This window comes from Doryrhamphus excisus, chromosome 22, assembly GCF_030265055.1.
Source record: "Doryrhamphus excisus isolate RoL2022-K1 chromosome 22, RoL_Dexc_1.0, whole genome shotgun sequence".
NCBI lineage: Eukaryota > Metazoa > Chordata > Actinopteri > Syngnathiformes > Syngnathidae > Doryrhamphus > Doryrhamphus excisus.
In genome coordinates this window covers 13,217,430-13,237,924 of record NC_080487.1, presented here as the reverse complement: position 1 = coordinate 13,237,924, position 20,495 = coordinate 13,217,430, and the positions used below count along the sequence as shown (strand labels likewise).

The window sequence follows — 20,495 nt, the reverse complement described above, 5'->3', positions numbered from 1 at the left end:
CCTCCAAGAAGAATCATTGAGTGACGTCTCTTCGCCGATTTCCTAGACGACTTGGAGAAGAAATACGACGGCGTGACGGTGAACATGATCATCGCCGTGGTGCAGGCCATCGGCTTCTTCAACAGCTTCAACAACCCCATCGTGTACACGTTCATGAACGAGAACTTCAAGAAGAGCTGCATCTCCACGCTGTCGCAGTGCATGCGGCAGAACAGCCACGCCGTGGTGGCCGCCGCCGCGCCTCCTTCGCCGAAAGTCGCCGTGCAGTTCATCAAGCCGCAAACCAGAGAGGCCTTCCTGGAGTCGTTTGAGGGGGCGGCGCAGCACGTGGCGGAGAAAGGTCCATCGAGTTCGTCGTGCGGCAAGAGCTCCCTGCTCGGTGAGAAGATCTCCACCATTCAGACGGAGCTCGGCGCCAACTCCCACACGAAATGAGCAAGACTTTTTTTTTTTTTTTTTATGACGTTGTACTGTTGTAATTTGTGACGTTGGAATGTAATTAAAATATTATGGCGTCTACTTTGCTATATTGAGGTCATCACTTTTTTTGTAAACATCTTCATAAACTCCTGATATCGTTTACTGAAGAGTGGAACAATCCAGGCTATGTACTGTTACCAAGATTTGAACCAGCAGCCATGATGACGAACATAAACAAGCATGTTATTCACACCAGGACTGTTATGGTAAATATTAATGTGTATATGTGTACTAAATTACCCAGAAGGCTAATCTAATTTAATTTATCCTACCCATCCATGAAGGCCAGACCAGACGTACGGGAGGTTCCTCCTCAAGTTATGAACCAGCCTTGTGAATTCAGACGCCGTCGCCTTCCTGTGTCACATGTCGTGTTTACAATGACGTCACGGACGCGATGATATCTGCCGTCAATCACAAAAGGATAGCGAAAACATCCTGTACTTGGAGAAGAAACAAAATGTCACATTAGAGAAGTGATTAGTTTTCTAAATGAAGAAAGGTTCTCCATGGACGGATTTATCAGCTGAACTTGATATAGTAAACAAGAGTAATAAAAGATATTTGTACAACACTTTTTTTTAAAAAATCAACTTAAAATGGTATTGAACGATACCATGTGTGTTCCTAGCCACACTTATAGCTTTCTTTGTTCTTGTTCCCTCATTTACATAATGAATTATATTTAATAATAATAATAAAGTTGCTTGGTAAGCCTTAGTAACACTATATGGGAAGGAAAATAATTTATATAGGCTGCATGGTGACAAGTGGTTAGGCCACACAGCTAGGAGACCCAGGTTCGATCCCTGTGTGGCGCATGTTCTAGCCGTGTATGCATGAATAATTTGTATTATTTACTTATTTCATTCATTTTCTACCAATCACAGGGCACATATAGACAAACAACCATTCACACTCACATTCATACCGATGGACAATTTGGAGTGGCTAATTAGCCTGGCATGTTTTTGGAATGTGGGAGGAAAACCGGAGTACCCGGCGAAAACCCACACATGCACAGGGAAAACATGCAAACTCCTAGCGCCATCCACTCATCCACCGTGCAGCCCCTATCAAGGACTTTTTATTGCTATTTTGTATATCAGTTTTTGAGTGTTGAGTGTGTAACACTAAAAAGGAAAAAAGCCAATTAAAGAAGGAAACTCTTTCTTTCATAATTTTTTTTTTTTTTTTTACATTGACATAAAAATCTAATTCATATTTTTAATTTGGTGTTCTACTTCCTCATAAAGCTTCTATATGAGGATTTCTACTTGTGTTGTGGGGGAAAGTACAGCGTTCCTGTCGCCATGGTGAGTCAGTGACCGATCAGTAACAGCCGCTTTTGCGCTCTAACCCGAGATTGGTTCATTCGTGTCTTGAATTGAGCAAATTGAGCTCAACTCGGGTCATTTATGTTAACAAGCTAAGCGTGTTATTAATTCACATGATTTTAATGGATGAAAAGAAAACGTTTAAATGATAAAAACAATTGTCTCTTTGCAAATTGAAGCAGTAATTTGCTGTGTTATGAATAGCATAACACTGCTGAGAGAAATGATTGCATGCTTATTAATGTACAAAAAAAAAAGATGTTTCTCCATATACATGATTAACAAAAGCTCTAATGAAGTACTGAAATACTTGAACTTCCATTCCCCGTCACTCTTTACGTGATGAGAGGGACGTGGAAGTCGGCGTGGTCAAAGAGGAGGAGCCTTTTGGGTGGGCACAGATCCCTGTCGGCCTTATGGAGGAGTTTAAAGAGCCCCGTGCCGATGTTCATCGGGATGCCCATGATGATGCACTCTGATACGCCTGCAAAACGACACACAGGCATAGAAACAATAACAACAATAGCGGCGGCGAAAGGCGGGGGATATTCTACTGACGGGCCACATCGGGGCCCTGAATGACATCACACCGGTGTGCCGATATTTCTGCAACAGACTCCAAAAAATCACCACATATCTGATCTTTGACTTGCATTTTTGTTTCAAGTGCCTGATTCTCAGATATAAGCAGAACACTCCTGTTATATAGAAGATCTTTGACTAGCCGATATGCAGTAGGTCCTTTTAAAAAATAGCAAAGTGTTCCTGTCATATAGAGGACCTTTGACTAGCGTTTTTGTTGTCAGTCCTTAAAAACCACAAAGTGTTCCTGTCATATAGAGGATCTCTGACTGGTGTTTTTGTTGTCAACCCTTAAAAAAAAAACAGAGCGCTCCTGTCAAGTAATAATGAGGATCTTTGGACTAGAATCTTTGCGGAATGAATACCAAAGTACTCCTGCATATAATATATCCTGCGATCTTTGACTGGAATTTTTATGCAGTCGGTTTTTAAATATTCCAAAGCAAAAAGCTTTGGTATCGATGGAGTACTGCTGTCATAAAGAGAAAAATATCAGTGTTCCTGTTTTATTGAGGCTCTTTGACTGGAATTTTTGTTGTGAGCCCTTAGACCAGGGGTGGGCAAACTTTTTGACTCGTGGGCCGCATTGATATAACGAAATTTCCAGGGGGGGCAGACTATATATTTTACACATAACAGTCCACCTGGTATTATTGTATCTGTAAAATTGTCATGCAATCTGCTGTTATTATTTATTATTTTATATTTATATTTAAATATTTTAAAAATAATAAAATATTATAATTAAAATAAAATTAAAATAATAATTATTATATTATTATTATGTAAAATATGCAAATATAACAATATTATTATATATAATTAATATAATAATTAGCATTAATATAATAAATATAATAATCATAATAGTTATAATAATAATATAATAATTATTATTTTAATTTTTATTATTATTATGTGCTTGTGTGTCTTTTTTTCAGGAGCACTTTGTAAACAACAGACCATGTCAAACAACGAAATTGATACAACCATCAAAAGGTTGGCTCAGGCCATGATGCCAGGTTGTATGTTGAGTTTAAATGAAATACTTTGGAAAGATTGGGCGGGCCGTATTCAAACACTTGGCGGGCCGGATGTGGCCCCCGGGCCGTAGTTTGCCCACCCCTGCCTTAGACAGAGCAGAGTGCTCCTGTCATGAAATAATACGCATCTTTTGACAAGCATTTTTGTTGTCAGTCTTTAAAAATAGCCCCTGTCATATAGAAGATTTTTGGTTTGATTTTTGGAATAAATCCTGAAAAATGACATCATATATTATATTTGTACTATAAACATATACTGCATACAGTGGTGTCAAAAAAGTGTTTGCGCCCTTCCTGAGTTCTTGAGTTAGTTTTTTTGCATGTTTACGTTTATCACACGTATTTTTTCTGAAATTATGTCATTAATAACATTTTGTGTTCAGTTGTGAGTTAATCAATTTACCGCAAACGGAGTCCTTCTGCCCAAAGTAGGCGGCGTCAAAGAGGTGGTCGGCCGTTTTCTCAAAGGACGCCAGCATGAGGACGCTCTCCTTCATTTTGGCCAAGCCAAATCTCGTAATTCCGAGTATCTCGCCCTTTAAGGAAAGTCCATTGAAAGATACATACTGTATATAAACACACATACATATATATGTACATATACAGTTTCCAGCTACCTTATAGGACATGAGGTCAGCTAGAAGCATGACGTGGCGCCGGTCGATGCTCATGCCGTGGTTGATCATGGTGTATTGGATCTCGTTGATGATGGTGGACCTGGCAGCTTCGATGCCGAGAGTCTTCTCCACCTGCAAAACCTCCACCTTACAACACGGCCCCGCCGAGAAGATGCAAAGTCAAATGCGCCTGCACCTCGTATGTGTTGTTGGATGTGGTCCTGCTTCCGTTGACGCCGTGGGTGGCCATGACGGCACGCATGTTATCGCCCTCCACCAGCAGCTTGTACATGTTCCTGTTGCTCTGCTCGTCGATGTGGATGACGGCACGGGCGACCTCGGGGACTCCTTGAACCACCACCTTTCAATCAATGTTGCATTTGGATCAAAATTACCAGGAACTTTTTTTTTTTTTTTTTACTGAAGGGGACCAAACATTATATTATTTGTTTTTAGTGAAATTGTAATTTATCCGATATTTGTAAGACTGCAACATCCCACAAAAGTTACATTTCGGCCAAAATTACCAGGAACTGGTAATTTAGTTATTTAAAAAGCCAAATATTTTATTGTCTACTGTTAACAAAATTATAGTTTTAAGGGTATAGCATCTCACAAAAGTAGCTTTTACACCATATTTATTTACCAGGAAATTTTATCTTGTTTGCATGTTTTTTCTAATTTTACATACATTTTAAGGTTTCACAAATGTTGCATTTACACCAAAATTACCATGAATTTTCAGCTCAATCAAATAACTCTATTGTCTATTATTAGCATTGTAGTGTCAAGTAATTAAAAAAAATTTAAGGTTGTAACATCCCACAAAGTTGCATTGAAACCGAAATTACCAGGAATCTCTAGCTCTTTTTTTTTTTTCAAAACACCAAAACATGTGATTGTTGTCTTTACTAGGCTCGTGTAATTTAACATATATTTTTATGGTAGTTGAATTTAGGCCAAATTACCAGGAACTTGTATTTCCTAGTATTTTTTTTTAAAGGAAAACAAGCCATTCTAGTGTTTAATGATAATATTATGTAATATTACAGACATTTTAAAAGGAAAACTGCACTTTATTCGGAATTTTGTCTATCATTCACAATCCTGAACACATATTTTTCAATATATATTTGAAAAAGGTAATTAGGGTTAAATGGTGTGCTAACTCGGACTGAACATAGTTTTATTTTATTCAATACAATAAGATCGATATTTGTCCACTTTCGCTTTGTATGTTTTTGCGTTAGCTTGACATGATTAGCATTATATGATCTTTTTTACCACCAGCGTTCTCACCTTGGGTAGCTCCTCCTTCAGCGACTGCAGCACATAGTACATGGAGCTCTTGTTGTTTTCCCGCGGCGACACGCACACCACGGCCTCGCCGTGCACCGCCACGTCGCCCGGTTTCACTCGCAGCTTGGACATGCAGATGGAATAGCGCACGGTCTCTGCGTTCACCTGGGAGTCGGAAACATGTAACCCTTCAAAAAGTCCTTTAAATATCCTCACTCAGTTTATGTTATATTTCACGTGGAACAAAGTGTTCTGAGGTTCTCATGAGGGCTGAATTCGTCCAATCAAACGTGGTTATGATTTGCTTTACCTCCAGGCGCAATAGTCTGATTCTCTCCAGGGACAATTTGACCAGGATGAAACAGTCGTCTGGTAGGAAAACCTCTTCGATGTACTCGGAAATCTGCAGCGAGCGCAGCAATTATTTCATGATGTCTCTTGCAAACATGCAAAGTTCAAAATGCCTCACCTCGCCGAGCAGCGTTTTCTCGATCCTCCCCTTCACCAGGCGCGCAAAGTCGGCGTCGTCCTCGATGTCTAAATGAGCGGTGATAATCGGGGTGCTGGGAGTAAACCGGAGCATTAATGGGGATGCCTCAGAAACCGAACGCATATTTTCCAATATGCAAGTATGATTATTACACCTGATGTTCTTGGAGGCGTTGATGATCTCTTTGATGCGAGGCACGCCCAGCGTGATGTTCATGGACGCCACGCCGGCAAAGTGGAAAGTCTTCAGGGTCATCTGTGTGCCTGGCTCTCCGATGCTCTGGGCGCACAAGGCCCCGACCGCGGACCCGGGCTCCATCTGAGCTCTGGGTGGACATCAAGTAGACGTCAACAAGGGAATACAGTAAACCTCGGATATATCGGATTCAATTGTTCCCACTGGTTTTGTCCGATATTAGCGAAATCCGTTATATGCGAATACCGGAAAATGTCCGTTTTACGCATATATCGGATTTATATCTGTCCGTTGTGAGCAAATTTCCGATATATCCGAGTCCGATATATCCGAGGTTTACTGTAGCTTGTATCCTTCCCCTCGACCATGATGTCGAACAATCTTTGCTTTCAGGTCATTAGAGAGTTGTTTTGAGGCGGCCATGTTGCTACTAATTATTTTGTGTGTCGTAAAAAGGTCAGTTGACATCACTTCCTGTGTGTGATTGTGTATACAGTAAACCTCGGATATATCGGATTCAATTGTTCCCACTGGTTTTGTCCGATATAAGCGAAATCCGTTATATGCGTATACCGGAAAATTTCCGTTTTACGCATATATCGGATTTATATCCGGTATATGCGTAAATGGGATTTTATCCGTTATAAAAAGGCACTTCCTTGACTATGTTTCCAATGTACCTGGACGCGCAGGCAACGCTGCAAATGACGTCGTATAGCGGCCTGTCACGATTCAGCGAATCGGAGCGCCACGATGCGGCCATCCGATATATGCGAGGGAAATTTCATGGAAATGCATTGGAACGGGACTGGAGATTTTGTCCGAAATAGGCGAAATCCGTTATAAAAAATCCGATATATGCAATGAATTTTTATTGGAAATGCATTACAGGAAAAATCGGTTCTTTTTTATCTGTCCGTTGTGAGCGAATTTCCGATATAACCGAGTCCGATATATCCGAGGTTTTACTGTACTTTGCAGGATTACTGCAAGTTCCCTGACTTTATGGTCTTATTGATTATTTCTACTGTTAATTTAAACTGTTAATTATTTTATCACGCATGCAAATGTAGTTGCAGGTGAGAAAGCGTGCTGTGGGCTACCTCATGTACTTGTCCCGGCACGTTTCCAGGAACTTCTTCAGCTGGGTGGGGGTGATGCGATCCAGCTGATAGAGGACCTTCGGCTGCCGTGAGACAAACAAGTTGCATATAAAGCGTCGAAAAATCTCCATTGCGCACGTGTGCGGCTTCTACCTCGCTGGTGCCGTTGTCGTTGATGCCGTATTTGTCTCTCGTCTTCTTGATTTTCTCCGAGATGCTTTTGATGAATTTCCTTATCTCCTGACGATGAAGAGAAATGTAGTGTTATGGAACGTGAAGCCTCCAAATAATTAGAATGAAGTGCATGCAGCTACTGAAAACACAAGCGACCCAGCAGGGGCGGCCATGCGTTGGGTTTTTAGAGCCAAGTTTTGATGACAGGGAGCAAAACTTTTGTCTCTATTGTTAAAGAAAAATTGCGCTTGTTTTGGAATTTTTGCCCATCATCTACAATCATTTTGTGCAATATTTATCTTTTTTGTTTGTTCTAAATATATACAAATAGCTAAAATGAGACTGAATAACAATGCATGTAATAGGAACACTCCATTTACATCATGTGACCTGCATATTAACCAAGGTACGGTGACATTATTATTATTATTCAATTGTTACGCTGTAGAACTAAATTAATGGCGTAGTGACACCTCGCCACACCACACCAGCTAGCTACTAGCTAGCTACTGACTAGCTTCACCACACACTCACTCATGCTGCAACGGGTGCAGTGTTATTACTACATGGTTATAGCGTGTATATAAAACCATAAAACCTGTTTTTTAATAGTGTGTTCTTGTATCCAGCTGTCTATTTTTGTCCGTTTTTGTATCTTTAGAATGCACAGAAAAAAGAAAGACGTGTCTTCACGTCTCGTATAAGGATTGTGGGTGATGGGCAAAATTCTAAAAAAAAAAAAAAAGTGCAGTTTAATGACAATTAAATTTGTCACTGCATTCAATCCATTCGCCAATAATGTCCAACCACATCCCAGCATGCTTAGCAACTATACCTCCAGGTACTTCTCTGAGCCTGTTTCAGTTAGCGCCTACACAAAGAATTACCAGGAATTACCACACACGGTCCAATACATGTACAGGTCTAACTTCAACACATGACATCACGTGGTAGCCTCTGTCATTGTTGTTGGGGAAACATCAAGACCGAGGGGGGGGGGTCTTAGGCTCAAAAAGCTGCAACTGGATGGGAAGACTCCTCACAAAGACTTTGACTTTGATATAGAAATTTATAGAAATTTCCTGTGAGCATAACAGTTATATTGAAGTACACCATGTAAAACATTCCACAAAAAAAATAATAATAATAATACAATGCATATTTTGTGTGAAAGTAAGCTAGCTTCTAGCGCTCATCCTCAATAAAGGTAAAAGTGAAATTCATTTATTTATTAATTTGTCATTTATAAGTATTTCACTTTGCTTTTAGCTTGTAAAAACATAATTTGGTTCTGCTGTGTTATTAAAAACATCAAAATTATTTACGCGATAAATACTTAAATACATAAATATACTTGAATAAATGCATTTTTGTCATATTTCGATAGAAATGTACAGTAGGATCTTGACCCCTGATGGGAAAAATGTTCCCCGAGTCCTGGTCTTCAGTTAGTAAAAAGTCAAGACTAAAACCGGGCTATGTGGCTATAGTAAAAAGCTATGTATGGGAAACATGTAAAACTGGTAGTGCAACTTGAAATGTAGCATTTCGTCTTCCACGAGACAAAGGCATCAACATTTCACATTTTCGTTCATTTGTCAGCGATGATAAACACAAAAATTCCACTTCCTGGAAACATTTGCACGTGAAGGGTACGGATTGGGTGTTCCATTTGCATTTTGCATCCTGGGAAAGCTCGATAACGGATGACGCTTGACAGACATTCGTACCTCCAAGAAGCTGTCTCTGCAGCACATGAAGTCGGCTTTCTTCATGAGGCTGTCTGATGTGAGAACCAGCTCGCTCTGGCTGAGCGCCGGCTCGTTGGGGCAAGCGTAGCCCGCCTGTGGGAATAGAAATCATGTCAAGGAGCTAAGCCTGTAGTGTGTGTGTGTGTGTGTTGGTGTGCTCACGGGCATTTCGACCCAAACAATAAAGCCTGTTTCCTGACACAAACATGAAAAATGACATGGAATTGCCTCGCTCCTACTTCTAATTGACTCCAAAGTTCCCTCATGAGGAAATTGAACTTTATGAAATGTCATGGAGCAGGTCAAATGCCGAATCAAACATAACACTCCCTTACCCGGATGTTGTCCAGGACCCTCTTGAACTCCAGCGGTTCGTCCTTGCCTTCCATGGCTGCGGGGTCCAGGCCGTCGCCGCCGTAAATAAACTGGATGACGTCGCCGGTGGAGCTTCGTACTGTGAGGTCGTACTGCGAGCAAAGGTCCTCCAGGGACTTCACAAGACGCCTCTGTCGGCATAAAATATATACTGCAAGATGACGGTAGAAACCACGATGATAGATAACGATGGCGCTCATGTTCACGATGAGGCAAACTCACTTGTGTTACCAGCTAGTGCAGGGGTGAGCAAACTACGGCCCGGGGGCCACATCCGGCCCGCCAAGTGTTTGAATATGGCCCGCCTGTTTTTTCCAAATATTTCATTTGAACTCAACATACAACCTGGCATCATGGCTCGGGCCAATTTTTTGATGGTTGAGGTAGCTGCTTTATCAATTTCGTTATTTGATGTGGTCTATTACAAAATGCTCCTGTAAAAAGGCACAAGCACATAATAATAATAATAATAATAATAATAATAATAATAATAATAATGATGTTGTCAATAATGATAATAATACTACTATTATATTAATATTGTTGTTAATAATATTAATATGATAATGGTAGTAATATTACAAAATACTCCTGGAAAAAGGAGCACAAGCACAATAATAGTAATACAAATAATGATAATAATACTACTATTATATTAATATTGTTGTTAATAATATTAATATAATAATGGTAGTAATATTACAAAATACTCCTGGAAAAAGGAGCACAAGCACAATAATAGTAATACAAATAATGATAATAATACTAGTATTATATTAATATTGTTGTTAATAATATTAATATGATAATGGTAGTAATATTATTATTATAACAAAATAATAATATAACATTACTATAACTAATAATAATAATTTTAATAAAAATAACAATAATAATAATAATAATAATACATTGAGAAACACACTTTACATCAAATAAATGATTTCAAAGTGCACATATAGCAGATTGCATGACACTTTTACATGTAAAATATGTGTAAAAATATAGGTATAAAAATGGACTGTTACGTGTAAAATACTACATAATCCCCCCCCCGTCAATTTTGTTAAATTAATGCGGCCCGCGAGTCAAAAAGTTTGCCCGCCCCTGAGCTAGTGCGTTTCGTTCATTTTCAGTGGATATTAAATCTATACTGTACGCTGAAATGTGACTTGACGATGGCCCGCTATTAGCAGGATATGTTACCTGCATGTAGCCGGTCTCGGCAGTTTTCACAGCAGTGTCCACCAGTCCCTCACGGCCGGCCATGGTGTGGAAGAAAAACTCAGTGGGTGTCAGGCCCGAGTAGAAGCTGTCGGCCACAAAACCTTTAGCGGCGGGCAACTGCGAAAATACAAAGAAGCGCCGCCAGGCAGGGATTTAAAAAAAAAACAAAAAAAAACACACCAGGGAGGCTTTGATGCGGCTAATTAATGTCACAATTGCAAGAAAGCTCTTTTCCTGAGCCGCCAACAGGAAGTGGAGTGGTGGTGGAGTTTATGTGTCCTAATGATGCCCTTTGTTGCCGATTCTGTTCATTATTTTTATGGACAGAATTTCTAGGTGCTTCATCAAGCCGGGACCTTCAACTCTCAAAGGATCGATTCGTAGCTAAGAGTAAAGTGGCTGGGATGAGAATCAGCACCTCCGAGTCCGAGTCCATGGTTCTCGCTCGGAAAAGGGTGACGTGGAAGAGTTTGGAATGTAAGATCGACTGGCGCCATGATGCGGATTCTGCATCTGGGTAGTGACCGAAAAGACAAGATGGCGGGTACAAGTGGCCAAAATGAGTTTTCGCCATAGGATAGCGAGGTTCTCCCTTCTACACATCGAGGGCGGCTCGGGCATTTGATCGAGACGCCTATATACGTCCCTCTCCCCGGATATGAAGGCCTCTGCGACCCGTCCTCAGAAGGTATGAATGGAGGATGAGTGATAGAAGAAAGGAAGGGGAGGGAGGAATAGATTGACAGAAAGAGCATTTGAGTGAGGCTCTTACTTTAGAATGCTTTTCAAAATGAGGCAGGGATCGATTTTCAAAACCGTCAGGCACTCGAGATCCACTTATGGCCTGCTGTCCCACACATGCAATCATCTGGGAGATATTAATAAAAGATCCTGCGTGCAGAAGAGAGAGAGAATCAGAAGAAAAAACAAAATCAGCCAAGATTCAAGACAAATGTTCTACTGTACATAAAATGGAAGAAAACTTAACAACAAATACAAAAAATTAATATCAGTTTTGTGATGTAGGAAATAAAGCATATTATTAGTTTGAACTCTTTTTTTGTTATTTTTGAATTTTCCAAATATTTCAGCTAAGAAAGGTACAGTAAACCTCGGATATATCGGACTCGGATATATATCGGAAATTCGCTCACAACGGACAGATAAAAAAAGAATAAATTTTTCTGTAATGCATTTCCAATAAAAATTCATTGCATATATCGGATTTTTTATAACGGATTTCGCCTATTTCGGACAAAATCTCCAGTCCCGTTCCAATGCATTTCCATTAAATTTCCCTCGCATATATCGGATGGCCGCATCGTGGCGCTCCGATTCGCCGAATGGTGACAGGCCGCTATACGACGTCATTTGCAGCGTTGCCTGCGCGTCCAGGTACATTGGAAACATAGTCAAGGAAGTGCCTTTTTATAACGCATAAAATCCGATTTACGCATATACCGGATATAAATCCGATATATGCGTAAAACGGACATTTTCCGGTATACGCATATAACGGATTTCGCTTATATCGGACAAAACCAATTGGGAACAATTGAATCCGATATATCCGAGATTTACTGTAATTTGTTGCATGCAGTGTATAGTCGTTCTATACCAGACCCCCCCCAACATGTGACTTGCCTTTGGAGCCACACAGAGCCATGATCAGAGGACTGTTGCTCTTGTCCAGCTCCCTGAGACAGGCGCTGCCTGCTCGGTCTCTGATGACCGAAAGCTCTCGGAGAATCAGAGCCTGTTGATCAGCACAGAAAAACAAACAAACAAAATAACCGTATTAAATCATATTTTTATAATGCAAATCAGGGGGCTACATCTTAAATGTTTAACATACAATCTTTCCACACATATGGAAAACCTCCCATATGCCTGAAAAGTCCTTTACTACCAATCCTCGGGTTTGCAAACCTTATCAAGTCATTGTAAATGTCAGGGGCAATCATTCCGATAATACGCCAACAACATCAACAAATATGACATTAAAAGGCACTTGAATTGGTGGTGAGCAGTGTCAAAACAGCTGGCAAAGTGACCCCCCCCCCCCCATCTCACACACACATACTCTACCAGTCTGTAAATGTCAGTGGAAATCATTGTGACTTCAATCTTGACATTCTAATTATATTTGCTTTGGTTCTATTAAGTCATTACTAATGGTGAGCAGCGTAACAATGGCTGCCAATCAATAAGTGAACCTTCTGCACTAAAGTGATGTTTTTTTTTATTGGCCTGTAGAATGTTACTAAAAATATAATTTAACATGCAAACTACAAAATAATAGCAACAATTGGAAATAAAACGGTACTTTTGCAATAATAAAATATATACAAAAAAGAAAATACACAGTATCACCTTAATTACATTACCATTACAAGAAAAAAAAGTATTTTAATGGTAGTACAGTAAACCTCGGATATATCGGATTCAATTGTTCCCACTGGTTTTGTCCGATATAAGCGAAATCCGTTATATGCGTATACCGGAAAATGTCCGTTTTACGCATATATCGGATTTATATCCGGTATATGCGTAAATGGGATTTTATGCGTTATAAAAAGGCACTTCCTTGACTATGTTTCCAATGTACCTGGACGCGCAGGCAACGCTGCAAACGCTGCAAATGACGTCGTATAGCGGCCTGTCACGATTCGGCGAATCGGAGCGCCACGATGCGGCCATGCGATATATGCGAGGGAAATTTCATGGAAATGCATTGGAACGGGACTGGAGATTTTGTCCGAAATAGGCGAAATCCGTTATAAAAAAATCCGATATATGCAATGAATTTTTATTGGAAATGCATTACAGAAAAATTCTTTTTTATCTGTCCGTTGTGAGCGAATTTCCGATATATCCGAGTCCGATATATCCGAGGTTTACTGTACCTTTCTTAGCTGAAATATTTGGAAAATTCAAAAATAACAAAAAAAAAGAGTTCAAACTAATAATATGCTTTATTTCCTACATCACAAAACTGATATTAATTTTTTTCTTGAAATATATCTAAACACCTTGGTAGCATATCTACATATGTTGCTGAACCTGATCTACAAAGAGTGGGAAAAATGGCTTGAGAATGTTTTTACCTGGCGCACACTTACTGCTAAAAAACAACAAAAAAAAAGAAAAATAAACGTCACAGGGACATTGTTATTCAAGAGGAGATATGCTACAGGTACCTCCAAGGTCTCCTCCGCCGTGCAGCCTGGCTGCTGCTGCAATTTCCCCGTCTGCAGAGCTTCTATGTATTCATCACACTTATGGTAGCCGTCATCCAGAAGGTCCTGCTTAGCTTTGAGGAGACCCTGACCGGGTGTCACGTCCCCGATACCGATGGAAAAGCCACGGTTGGCTGCAAATCACAAGGGGAGTTTATATTATCGATATATTATCAAGGGAACAAGGATGCGACGTACAAAGATAAACGGGGGCGAGTCTTGCGAGGCGGGACATGGCGTTGGCAGCCTCCAGCTGTCCCCAGTCTCTCAGTAGGATGTAGAAGATGTTGTTTTTGGAGCCTGAGCCCAAGGTGCTCTTGTCCATGCTGCCGCACATCAGCTCGCTGTTGTGGATGACAACGACTGGGGACGATAGACAAGAATCAGGATGGCGGCAGAGTAGAGAATTAATTCGGGAACGTTCTTATGCTCACATGAGTCGTTGTGGCAAAGGTCCTCCCCCTTGCCGCAGTACTGCTTGCCCTTAGTGCGGAGGTTGGCCTTGACGGGGCAATCCTTGCTGGGCTTCAGGATGAGGCTAAATATCTGCTTGCCCGTCCACAGAGACATGGGCTGGAGGACACAACGGAGCATTGCAAGTTTTACACAGTCACAACAACCTGTACCGCACACACTGAAGTGTACCTTTACTATTGCCGGGCGAGGGAGTGAGATCTTAATTTTCTCATCTTTTCCAACGAGGATTGATGCCACTATCTGGCAGGTTTTGGATCGGTCAAAGAAGGTGTCCTTAAGAGTCAAAAGGTAGCCGGCTAGGAAGGAGAAACATGCAAAATAAAGCGCTAAAATAAAACTCTGAACGTTTTTATTACCCGTCAAAAAGTCCTGAATGGCAGCAATCAGAGGTTCACCGTTCCTCGGAGTTACCAGATTGGCTTTTGTCTGGAATGGAAGGGTGTCGTGTTCAGAAAAAAAAATAGGGAAACATGTAGTCTAGTACTGTAAGTACGTACCCCCATTAGGACTAGAGCCTCTGCTTTGGCCTCCTCCGTCTGAGGCAGATGGAGATTCATTTCATCGCCATCAAAGTCAGCGTTGTACGGCGTGCACACGCACTCGTTGAAGCGAAACGTCCTGTGAGGTTTGACTTTGGCCTGACAAATTTGAGAAGACGTTTTTATTCGGTTAATTGTCCAAAATTGTCCCGCCTCCCGTTCCGGCATGCCCACGACCCTACTGAGGACTTACAATGTGCGCCATGATGCTGAGTTTGTGCAGCGAGGGCTGTCGATTGAACAGGACGATGTCGCCGTCAATCATGTGCCTCTCCACCACGTCGCCGAATCGCAACTCCTGAGCAATCTTCTCACGGTTTCCGTACTTCAAGAACCTGATTGGAAGCTCATGTTTACATCAGCTAACGATTAAGTAACCGAGTTCGGCAGCGTGTACCTTTTTACTTGGTTGCGCCGATTCTCGATGAAATTGGCACCGGGGTGAACATCCGGGCCGTTGCGGACGAGTTTCCTCATGAGCTCCAGGTTGGCCTTGTTGACCTGTCGGGAGACGCGGTGGCGTATTTAGGGCGGCGGAAGGGTTCGCATCGGATCGTAGGACGCGGCGCTTACTTTTTCGGGGTATGTTAGGATTTTGGCCACGTGTACCGGTACGGCTACTTCGTCGATCCTCAGGTTTGGGTCCGGGGAGATGACAGTTCTGCCGGAGAAGTCCACTCTCTTGCCTGAGAGGTTGCCTCGGAACCGACCTGAACGATCACATCAATACTCAATTCACGAGACTTTAACGTTATTTTTTAACGTTTCTTCTTTCTATAAAAGATGTTGAGGATTTACTGATTTTTTATTAAAAAAAAAAAATCATAAAACTGTGTTTTTTTTTATCATTGGCATGGTTGCCCCTATTTATACATGTGTTGTGTTTGAATTAAATTATGTATAGAAAAATGTTTTTCATATTATGTTAATACAGTAAACCTCGGATATATCGGACTCGGATATATCGGAAATTCGCTCACAACGGACAGATAAAAAAAAAAAAAATTGACAATGTTAGCCAAAGAAGTTACGATCTGTAGCTAGCAAACAGTGGGACGTTCCCTTTGTTTACATGGAACTTGATGATAGAAATTTGGGATAGTAAAGAAGATGGTACAGTAAACCTCGGATATATCGGACTCGGATATATCGGAAATTCGCTCACAACGGACAGATAAAAAAGAAGCGATTTTTCTGTAATGCATTTCCAATAAAAATTCATTGCATATATCAGATTTTTTATAACGGATTTCGCTTATTTCGGACAAAATCTCCAGTCCCGTTCCAATGCATTTCCATGAAATTTCCCTCGCATATATCGCATGGCCGCATCGTGGCGCTCCGATTCGCCGAATCGTGACAGGCCGCTATACGACGTCATTTGCAGCGTTTGCGGCGTTGCCTGCGCGTCCAGGTACATTGGAAACATAGTCAAGGAAGTGCCTTTTTAGAACGGATAAAATCCGATTTACGCATATACCGGATATAAATCCGATATATGCGTAAAACGGACATTTTCCGGTATACGCATATAACGGATTTCGCTTATATCGGACAAAACCAGCGGGAACAATTGAATCCGATATATCCGAGGTTTACTGTAATAATATATGATATAATTTTTTCCTCCCCCCCTTCCTCTTTCTATAAAAGATGTTGAGGATTTACTGATTTTTTATAAAAAAAATTCATTTTTTTCAATTCGTTTTTTTTAATCATTGGCATGGTTCCCCCTATTTGTACATGTGTTCATGTGTTGTGTTTGAATTAAATTATGTATATAAAAATGTTTTTCACATTATGTTAAAATAATATTGCCCTTCGACAGGTGATACTCATCAAAACAGGTCGCCCCCTAAGTCCCCGGATTGGTTGCCTGCACCCATCGGGGACATACATATATGCGTGTAGGGCGGAGATAGGATCTAATATGTCTGATGAAGGTCAAACGGACCGAAACGTTACCTAAATAAACGAATAAAAAGAGCGACACAGTGTACGGGAACCTCTTTTTGAACGTTATATAATGAAAAATATGATATGAAAAATAAACGATAATACAATGAATGGCAGCTCCAGTCATGTATCTTCGGACTGTGATGCTACCGCCGCCATGCTTTATTTTTGTGGAGACGAATTAGGACCGTGAAAACCTCATCGAGTACCGACCTTGCTTCCCCTTCAGTCTCTGCACAAAACCTCTCGTCCACTTCTTGGGCGCCATGTTGAGCGGGATGCCGGAGAGCTCGCTGTTGATGTAGAGAGCACACTGCAGCTGCAGGAAGTCCCAGTCCTCCATGATCATCTGCGTCTTGGCGCCCGTCATGCGATGCTGGATGAGGTGTCAATTAATTACGATTACTTGATGAAAAAAAAAAAAAACGGCGCACCAACCTTTTTGATGACATCATTCAGGAATATGATCTCCGTCAGCTTCATAGTGAGGTCGTCCTCATTGGTACCCGATTTGAGATCGCTGACCACAGAGGGTCGGATGCAAAGCGGGGGCACCAGGAGGCGGGTGAGAATGAGATCAGCCGGTGTTCCCGCCTCGGGGTTCATCAGCAGCAGAGGGATGTCCTCCTGGGAGATCCTTTTGAAGATGTTCAGCACCACCAGAGGGTTGAGGTTCTCCTACAGAAGAAGAGGAGACGGCGGCTAAATATCAGTGCTGAAGGGGCACCGTGAATATACAAAGTGAGAAGGTGGAAGTGGTTTTAACCTGCGCTCTTGGCAGAAGAGGCTCCATGAGTTTATTGTGCTCCAATGCCGTGTCGAAGGACTGCAGGAACTCCGACACAAAAGGCTCCACCACCTTCTTGGTGGTTTTGTACTTCTCGTGGATGATCTTCAGCAGGCCACACTTCTTCACCGTTCCTGAGAATGAATACAGCTTAGCCTTAGCTTTTTTTTTTTTTTACCCCCTCCAAAAGAGAACAAAAAATATTATTTACCATTAAACGCAGCACAATTCAGACATATTGTCCTTTTGCGGCATTTGTCCGAGATCTTCTTCTTTAGCCCTCGTTTCTGGAGGTAGGCCAGGTTGGGACGTTTCAACATGTCCATGAACTGGAGCTTATCTTCTTTGGACAGCATGATGCTTGAACATGTCTTACAAATCATCTACAGGCAAAATTCCACATTACATTAATTCCATCACATTAATGTATTCAATGGAATAACATGAATGAAGTCATTGTATTCCTTTATAAACCCCTTTGGCGCCCTCTACAGGTAAAATATAAAAGGTGCACTCCAGTACAAAATAAATAGCAAACAAATTAAAATATACTAAATATGAAAATATATCTTAAATAATACCAAAAAATGTTTCTTTCATTTCATATTTAATTTATTTTATAAATTTATTTTTAAAATATATTTGTTTCTACTTCCAGCACTGGATTGCATTAATTATAAAGTATTCTTTTCAACCCGTTAAAGCAGGGGTGGGCAAACTACGGCCCGGGGGCCACATCCGGCCCGCCAAGTGTTTGAATACGGCCCGCCCAATCTTTCCAAAGTATTTAATTTAAACTCAACATACAACCTGGCATCATGGCCTGAGCCAACCTTTTGATGGTTGTATCAATTTCGTTGTTTGACATGGTCTGTTGTTTACAAAGTGCTCCTGAAAAAAGAGACACAAGCACATAATAATAATAAAAATTAAAATAATAATAATTATATTATTATTATAACTATTATGATTATTATATTTATTATATTAATGCTAATTATTATATTAATTATATATAATAACATTGTTATATTTGCATATTTTACATAATAATAATATAATAATAATTATTTTAATTTTATTTTAATTATTATAATATTTTATTATTTTTAAAATATTTAAATATAAATATAAAATAATAAATAATAATAGCAGATTGCATGACAATTTTACAGATACAATAATACCAGGTGGACTGTTACGTGTAAAATATATAGTCTGCCCCCCCAGAAATTTTGTTATATCAATGCGGCCCGCGAGTCAAAAAGTTTGCCCACCCCTGCTTTAACCCTTGTATTATGTTACGGGTCAATTTGACCCGTTTCAGTTTTTGTTTTGACCAAAGTACTGGTTATCCTTTCTTTTTCTTCATGAAATTTTGTGACTTTTCCTCATCTAGGGTCATGAACACAAAAACTGAAACGGGTCAAATTGACCCGTAACATAATACAAGGTTAACTAGCATGATTTGTTAACAAATCATGCTAGTTATGCTAGCATGATAACAAATCATGCTAGTTATGCTAGCATGATAACAAATCATGCTTGTTATGCTAGCATGATTTGTTATGCTAGCATTAGCATTTGTTATGCTAGTTATGCTAGCATGATAACAAATCATGCTAGTTATGCTAGCGTTAACCTTGTATTATGTTACGGGTCAATTTGACCCATTTCAGTTTTTGTGTTCATGACCCTAGATGAGGAAAAGTCACAAAATTTCATGAAGAAAAAGAAAGGATAACCAGTACTTTGGTCAACACAAAAACTGAAACGGGTCAAATTGACCCGTAACATAATACAAGGGTTAAAGGATAGAATGTATAATACAGTCCACTTGCCTGTAAGATCCCAATGACTGCTTTAAAATAACCAACATGAAAACACGGCAGCTCCAAATCTAGATAGCCATAATGTCCCAAACAGTCTGCCAGATTCTTCCCGCATGTCAAACACGGTCTGTCTTTCTCGCTGGTTCCCTGTGTGACAAGAATAGTCAAATATGTCAAAATGTACAGGGAGTTCCTGCTGGTGTAGCACAAATAAATATGCATATACATATATATACAGAGTATATATACATATATATATACCATGCGGTGGTCCAGCACTCCATACGCCAGCGGAGAGTGTTTGGTGTCCTGGCTGTACAGGTTCTTGCTGACCACCTGAAGATGAGCCTGCTGACGCATTTGGTCTGCAGATTTCATGCCAAAGCAGATGTGGCTTCTGTTGTATGAGGAAGAAAGTGAGTGATTGAATAGTTGTTACATTTTAATCATTATTGTAGCACTAAAGATGGTAAGGGCCTGCACACAAACTTAAAAGAAGGAGGGAATAACTATGGGACAAGCAAATCTGCACCTCCACTTTAGCTAGCAGATGACAATAGACTCTTAAAAGTAGTTCATTGACTCAGACTAAGTACTTGGGCTAAGCTTAGCGTGATTATATCTTCACACGCAATTAAGCTGCATCACTAATATACACTTATGTATTCCACATTACAACATGAATAATAAATAACCCGACGCCGAAAATAAACATGTCATTAGCAATAGCAACTAAGCTAACTGCCACTAGGAGGCTAGCTAAATCACTCACATCTTTTTCGCCACATCTGTCTCCCGGAACTGCTCTTTCACCATTTTTTCAACAGTTTTTACCCTTCCGAAACGAACGTGAAAAAATAAATTAGTTGTTTTTTTTTCTCATTCCAGCCAACTTTGCCTCGATGAATCCCCGGCAACTAATTTACTTCTCCATGTTGTTGTGGACCAGCTAGCAACACATGTTGACAGCAAGGACACTAAACTGGGGTAAG

General features: G+C 40.4%; 2 protein-coding genes across 2 annotated transcripts in view; one reads left to right on the top strand and one right to left on the bottom strand.

Annotated features, from left to right (window-relative positions):
• The window catches only part of qrfprb (pyroglutamylated RFamide peptide receptor b), a 6,611-nt gene extending 6,060 nt beyond the window's left edge, over positions 1 to 551 (top strand). The window contains exon 7 of the mRNA XM_058062322.1: positions 47 to 551. Coding sequence (XP_057918305.1) covers positions 47 to 435 — 389 coding nt within the window. The 3' untranslated portion in view covers positions 436 to 551. The remainder of the gene's footprint in view (positions 1 to 46) is intronic.
• polr3a (polymerase (RNA) III (DNA directed) polypeptide A) overlaps positions 1 to 20,495 on the bottom strand; it is a 24,387-nt gene extending 3,892 nt beyond the window's left edge. The window contains exons 1-31 of the mRNA XM_058062306.1: positions 20,276 to 20,495; positions 19,765 to 19,900; positions 19,513 to 19,650; positions 17,883 to 18,054; positions 17,651 to 17,805; positions 17,323 to 17,562; positions 17,098 to 17,260; positions 15,502 to 15,638; positions 15,326 to 15,429; positions 15,122 to 15,263; positions 14,887 to 15,027; positions 14,746 to 14,815; positions 14,558 to 14,685; positions 14,347 to 14,485; positions 14,111 to 14,275; positions 13,874 to 14,046; positions 12,318 to 12,429; positions 11,446 to 11,564; positions 10,653 to 10,790; positions 9,407 to 9,577; positions 9,051 to 9,164; positions 7,300 to 7,386; positions 7,147 to 7,229; positions 6,003 to 6,173; positions 5,828 to 5,921; positions 5,669 to 5,761; positions 5,359 to 5,523; positions 4,256 to 4,420; positions 4,060 to 4,191; positions 3,846 to 3,978; positions 753 to 2,301 (exon numbers count right to left, since the gene is read on the bottom strand). Coding sequence (XP_057918289.1) covers positions 2,153 to 2,301; positions 3,846 to 3,978; positions 4,060 to 4,191; positions 4,256 to 4,420; positions 5,359 to 5,523; positions 5,669 to 5,761; positions 5,828 to 5,921; positions 6,003 to 6,173; positions 7,147 to 7,229; positions 7,300 to 7,386; positions 9,051 to 9,164; positions 9,407 to 9,577; positions 10,653 to 10,790; positions 11,446 to 11,564; positions 12,318 to 12,429; positions 13,874 to 14,046; positions 14,111 to 14,275; positions 14,347 to 14,485; positions 14,558 to 14,685; positions 14,746 to 14,815; positions 14,887 to 15,027; positions 15,122 to 15,263; positions 15,326 to 15,429; positions 15,502 to 15,638; positions 17,098 to 17,260; positions 17,323 to 17,562; positions 17,651 to 17,805; positions 17,883 to 18,054; positions 19,513 to 19,650; positions 19,765 to 19,900; positions 20,276 to 20,319 — 4,173 coding nt within the window. The 5' untranslated portion in view covers positions 20,320 to 20,495 and the 3' untranslated portion in view covers positions 753 to 2,152. The remainder of the gene's footprint in view (positions 1 to 752; positions 2,302 to 3,845; positions 3,979 to 4,059; positions 4,192 to 4,255; positions 4,421 to 5,358; positions 5,524 to 5,668; positions 5,762 to 5,827; positions 5,922 to 6,002; positions 6,174 to 7,146; positions 7,230 to 7,299; positions 7,387 to 9,050; positions 9,165 to 9,406; positions 9,578 to 10,652; positions 10,791 to 11,445; positions 11,565 to 12,317; positions 12,430 to 13,873; positions 14,047 to 14,110; positions 14,276 to 14,346; positions 14,486 to 14,557; positions 14,686 to 14,745; positions 14,816 to 14,886; positions 15,028 to 15,121; positions 15,264 to 15,325; positions 15,430 to 15,501; positions 15,639 to 17,097; positions 17,261 to 17,322; positions 17,563 to 17,650; positions 17,806 to 17,882; positions 18,055 to 19,512; positions 19,651 to 19,764; positions 19,901 to 20,275) is intronic.